This window comes from Carex rostrata, chromosome 6, assembly GCF_964058835.1.
Source record: "Carex rostrata chromosome 6, lpCarRost1.2, whole genome shotgun sequence".
NCBI classification, from domain to species: domain Eukaryota; kingdom Viridiplantae; phylum Streptophyta; class Magnoliopsida; order Poales; family Cyperaceae; genus Carex; species Carex rostrata.
The window spans coordinates 14,185,791-14,191,633 of NC_135923.1; the positions used below are offsets into that span (position 1 = coordinate 14,185,791).

General features: G+C 43.6%; 1 protein-coding gene across 1 annotated transcript; it reads left to right on the forward strand.

Moving 5' to 3' along the window:
- Nucleotides 1–2,431: 2,431 nt before the first annotated feature.
- Nucleotides 2,432–3,514, forward strand: LOC144555652 (uncharacterized). Its single transcript, XM_078304053.1, has one exon. It carries the CDS (start codon nucleotides 2,432–2,434, stop codon nucleotides 3,512–3,514), a length of 1,083 nt encoding a protein of 360 aa, XP_078160179.1.
- Nucleotides 3,515–5,843: the final 2,329 nt, after the last annotated feature.

The following is a 5,843-nucleotide window of genomic DNA, read 5'->3' on the forward strand; positions in this document are numbered from 1 at the left end:
TCTCTTGACATGTTTCATAAATAAATGACATCCAAATGCTCCTTTCATATCAAAAATACATAAATGATATTTCTCAGTAATGTTCTTACATATGAAATCCATGTCTTCATACATATATCACGACAAATAAATAAAACATGCTCCCAAGTTAAATGAGAACCAAACACATGACCAAAGTAAATCATACATGAGCCCCTTTTAGCCTCATTATTCAGTTCAACCCAAATAGGCATACATCCCGGAATGCATGAGGTATTCAGTCTGACTCGAAAGGTCTTTCTGATGTAATTAACGGCGGGGGCTTGCGCCCGTCGGGAGTAAAACGTCCCTGCAACCGCAAATAATAAAACCTCCGACAACTGATCATGAACGTAGGTCGTCACAAGGGGTGAACCAGGAGGAAAGCAGGAAGCAAATTCCGAGTGAATGCCTTCCCCTGAGTTCGGTGATCTGCTCACATCCAAAAAAGCAGAGCACTGAACCCGGCTGGGAGCATTTCCACTCACCCACACATGAAAAAAACCGCACCGTTAGCTAACCTGATGCCGTGCAACTTTCTGCGCCCTACAGGTTTTGGCACGCCCGGTGGGACATACTTCTCCTCACATGTTCGGGATCCGATACAAATATAAAAGGAACTATACCCAAGCAACCAATGACTTTCAAAATTCCCAAAGCAACAAGTCGTTGGATCGCTTGGGTGAAATCTTGTCCTTTTATATTTGTTATCGCTGCCTATGAATTGAATAATTGGGCTAAACTCATGTATACTAGACTGGTTCTCATAAAATACAAAATTGACTAATGAAATTTCAAGTTTGTTTGCTTGCAGGATGACGATGACAATGAACTACCGTGCTGCAGCAACCAACCAGCTGACCGCTCTTCTTGACAACGGAAAGGTGGTGTTTTTTGGGACTTTCGCGGTCCCCACATCTGAAATACTCAAGTTTGCCACACCTGCTCCCATGACTGAGCAGACTGAACAAGAGTCCCTCGGGTCCATAACCGAGGAGGAAGCTGAAATGAAAGATGAGGTATGCTACTACCTCACTCCCGAAGGAATGGACGGGCAGACCTTTGCTCTTCCTACCAAAAACAAACGCGCAAGAAGACGCGCTCAAAAGAAACCGACCCGGGTCAACCATGCCATGACCCCGGTCAACAAGAAGAGATCCCTTCAATCCTACCAAAATGAACTGGTGGCTGAACCGGCTCTCCCTACCCATAATTCCTTTTCTCCTCTGAGGATTGTAAAAAAGAACTCTTCCACTGCACACATACGTGCAACGGGGGAGATCCCTCAAACTGTCTCCTACATACATAAACCAAGGAGAATGATATCAAACCCCAACCCCAAAACGGTTGAAAACACTACCATAACAGCCATTCACAAGGCTCATAAGCAACTCCGCACTCTAAAGCAGCGCAAAAGTCGATACTATACTTCTCCTGCTCCCAAAACTTCTACACCAGCTGATGCCAAGGCTAAGCTGAGGAGATCCAAACCCAATGCTCCAATCCGTGAGCCGGGGGCACCTCCAAGTGCCCGACCATCCGTGTTTACGAGGCTTTCCTTCCCAGCCAAAGGGCTGGGGGCATTTGAAAGCGCCTCGTCATCTTCCTTACCAGCCTCAAAGCTGGGGGCACCTGATGGTGCCTCTTTAAGACCAAGACTCCGCAGAGAGATGCGGGCCAGCACCTCTCAACATTCCAATAACGGGGGATCATATCAAACCCCTCAGAAAATGAAATCAACCAGCGTACATGACCGGCTGGGGGCACGGATTAACCCGTGCCCAACCCTGACAATCGTTGCACCAAGCGCTACCCATAAGAGGCGTAGAGTCGTAGCAACACCCTCTAACCCAAACGATGAAGCATCTGTCTACATGATATCCATAAAGGAGGATCCTTTAGGAGAAGAAGAATCTCCTGATCAAAATCCTAGCCCTGCCATATATGCAGTTGGTGATGGACCAAGCACTGAGAGGGAAGATTCAAATGACCCTCCTGTTCAAAGTAAAGGCAGAGATCCTGTCATCCTGTCAACCGAAGGGCGCCTCGATGGCTCTGTCCAAGGTTTCAATAATGCTGTGATGACTTCACCACATGGAAGTCAACGTGGTACCGACATGGCAGCACAAGCGTTAGAGCAATTAACAATGTTCAATCAGATGCAAGCGGAACTCCAAAACATGAGAGCTGAGTTGCATCAATCCCGAGAAAGGGAAAGAAAGATGACGATTATCCTTCGCGGGAAGGGTCCGGCTGAGCCTGAATGTGATGGCTCACCGGTAAATCAAACAGACCCTCCAGAGATTGAAAGAGTAAATTTCCAGTCCGGGCCTAGAGTTCATTGGGAAGATCAGAGACAACTGTCTCCTCCTGGATCACCATGGAAGAAATCCAGGAGATGATAAGCCAACAAATGCGGGTGATGGGAATAGCCAATGATATGCCCCGATACCAAGTAGGGAAGCCATATCCCCCTGCTTTCGACATACCCAGATATCCACCGACGTATTTCGTCCCTCTTTTCACCAAATTCTCGGGTGATGGTATAAATGACCTTAACCCTAAACAACATATCAACCACTACATGATTCAATGTTGGGACTCAGCAAGAAATCCAGCATTCCTTTGTCGACAATTTTCTAGAAGTCTATCCGGGCCAGCTTTTGACTGGTACTGTTCTCTAGAACCCGGTAGTGTACGCTCATGGGACCACATGGTGTCTTTGTTCATAGAGAGGTTTGCCACTACAACTAATCAAGTCAGATTGGCAGACCTAGCGTGGATGAAACCCAAGCCTGGCGAATCTGCTATGTCATACATCATCAGATGGCGCAATATGAGCGTCAGAGCAAGTCACTCGATGCCTGAAAAGGAGGCTATCGAGTTCATAATCCGAAACCTCTCTGGTAAAATGAGGGAATGGCTAAGTGTAGCTAATGTAAGTACTTACCAGGAACTTATTGACACCGTGTCCCGCATCGGGCACGCAAAATTAGACAAACCCGCTGTGTCATCATCGCGACAGAGGAATGACTTCTCAAGGAGGAATGATGCGAAAGCCGTATATGCTGTCAGGGATGACGGTATGAAACCTTCCAATGAAGAAAATAGAAGGGTTGATAACCGACCAGTTCCTTTTAATGACCGCGGTAATCAAGGCAACCGTTTCCCAATGACTCTTGACGAATTGAAGAATAAAAAGTATTCCTTCAAAAGAGAGAAAACCTTCAAAATTTTCAAGCAAGCCCTGGAAGATGGTCTTGAGCTACCAATATGCAAACGTCCAGAAGAAGCAAGTATGGTGAATCATCCCAAGTACTGCCCCTACCATAGAATATTGGGTCATACCATAGAAGATTGCTGGGCTTTCAAAGACCTGGTCGAACAAAAGATCAAAGAAGGTCGCATGCATCTGGCGCCAAGTGCCATGCAAACCCCTGCAAGTCACGAACAAGTGAACGTCATCTCACACATAGAGGTGACTGAAAAGAGATAAACAGAAAATCATGATGAAGGAATTTGGCAAATTCACATGTCCAAAGAAACCAGGAAACAACTGAGGCAATTAATGAAAGCACCTCAAGTTAAATGGGATCAGGATCTAAATCCCTCGATTTCAAGACCCTCCAATCGGGTCATCCACCGTAAACCCAATAAATATGGGAGTCGAAAAGGCAAGAAACCCATTAATGCACTTGGACTTCCTGAAACCCCAAAACAAACACTGGACCCTCAAGAGGGTGAACGAAGTGTTCCTCTGAAGCCTATACTTTTAGACTTCCTTAAGGAAGATGTCTTGGCCGCCATGATGGGCCTTGAAATTGAAAGAGGAGAAAGCAGCGCGACTGTCACACCCCAGATTTTTACCATCCGGAGCGTGATTATATAAGCATCTTCACATCTTTCCTTGGCCCGTCAACCTACGTCGCCAACAGAAATGAAAACAAAATAGCAAAACGGAGTCAGCTACAAAGCTCAGTAACCGGTTATTTAACGACGCACTTCTCTATAATTGGCTTAATTTAACAACTATTTAAAATAGGCTGGATCAATCCACACAAATTCACATCAAATTATGCACGCATATTTAATCGGCGATAGCACGTCGGTCTAGGTTATCCATAAAACAAGTCACATCATATTCACACATGTGGAACCCCTGTCACAGGCGATTCCCACATTCTCATAACACAATTCCTTAAACCACCAACCCACTGGGAAGTCCAACCAACAGTGGGAGGCTTCAATCACATATCAAATTCCAACCTCAGACCCGCTATCCCGTTAAATATGTCATCATAATCCAATATGCAACACCAATATTCAAATAAACCATACAAAATGAAAACACAGTTATAGAGAAATCTGGTTACCTGATAGCGAGATGTTCAAAATTTCAAACTGGATTGCAACGATAGATTAGAATCACAGTGGCGTAGTCGGAATTCGAATTGAATATTGAAATCGGTTATCAAAATAATTGTCATAATAATCCTTCTTTATTTTTTTTCTTTTTCTTCCGAAGAGAAAATGAAACAGAGAGATGGGATTCAGAGAGAGACAGAAAGGCGGGATTAAAAGGAAGTTATTTGGGGTGGGCGGTAATTAAGGAGAAGGGATTAATGGCCGCATTAGTTATTTGTTTTAATGAATTACTAAATTTTTAAATGGAAATAACTGTCGTTGTTCGTGATCTGAGAATAAAGTAATAATAGAAATAAAGTTGGACAAATTTATGATTTACATAACAAAACAAAACAAGAATGATATATTTTTTTTCCTTTTTATTTATCTAAAATTATATTATTGAGAAACTTGTTTTTTTTTTTTAAAGACACATATATAGTATATTCAGTATATATAACAAAAACTTATTAATTATTAATAATAATGACTCAATTTTTCAGGATGTTACAGCGACTCCTCATGACAAAAAGGGCAAAGACTATGCCTCCAACCATGAAACATGTAATGTGGTTGTTTATGGAGGTAGTTCAAGCGAATCAGACGAAGAAGCCATCTACGTCAAGGTTAAACAACCTGAATGCCAAGCAGTGCTCCGCTCGGGTACCTACATTCCTGAGCGTCAACCCCCTCAAAATGATGAAACTGAAAGGTCAAGAACCAAAACTAAAGGAAAAGGAGTCCTCACTCCTGGTGAATCGAGTGGCCCAAAATACGTAGTACACGACTACAATATCCTATCCCAGCTGAGGAAAATACCGGCTGCAGTCAGCGTGTTTGACATCTTGATGATGTCCTCTGAAGTAAGGGAAGTGCTCATATATGCACTTCAACATCCCGAAGAATTTCAAGCACACTTCGCTGAAAAGAAAATACAAGAAGTTGCTTTGGTGAATGATGATGCCCCAGCAATCACATTCAGCGATAAAGATCTTCTGGTCAGTACAAATGATCATAACCGACCACTCTTTTTAACGGGAGAATGCGAGGGTCAAAGAGTAACCCGTATGCTCATAGACCCGGGTTCCTCCATAAATCTCATACCTCAAAAGACGCTGGACCGTTTGGTCCTTAGAGCACATTATTACACCAAGGACAAGATTGTGATCCATGGTTTCAACCACAAAAGCGAACAATCGGTGGGGTCGATCGACTTGTCCTTCAACGTTGGAGGAATCCATGAGAAGATGAAATTCTATATCATAGATGCCAATATGACTTATAATGCTTTGATAGGTCGGCCATGGCTGCACAGAAATAATGTCGTGCCCTCAACCCTTCACCAATGCGTAAAATACGTGAAGGATGGTGAAGTGAAACGAATTGATGGGGAAATGAAACCCTTCGAAGTCCACGAGGTA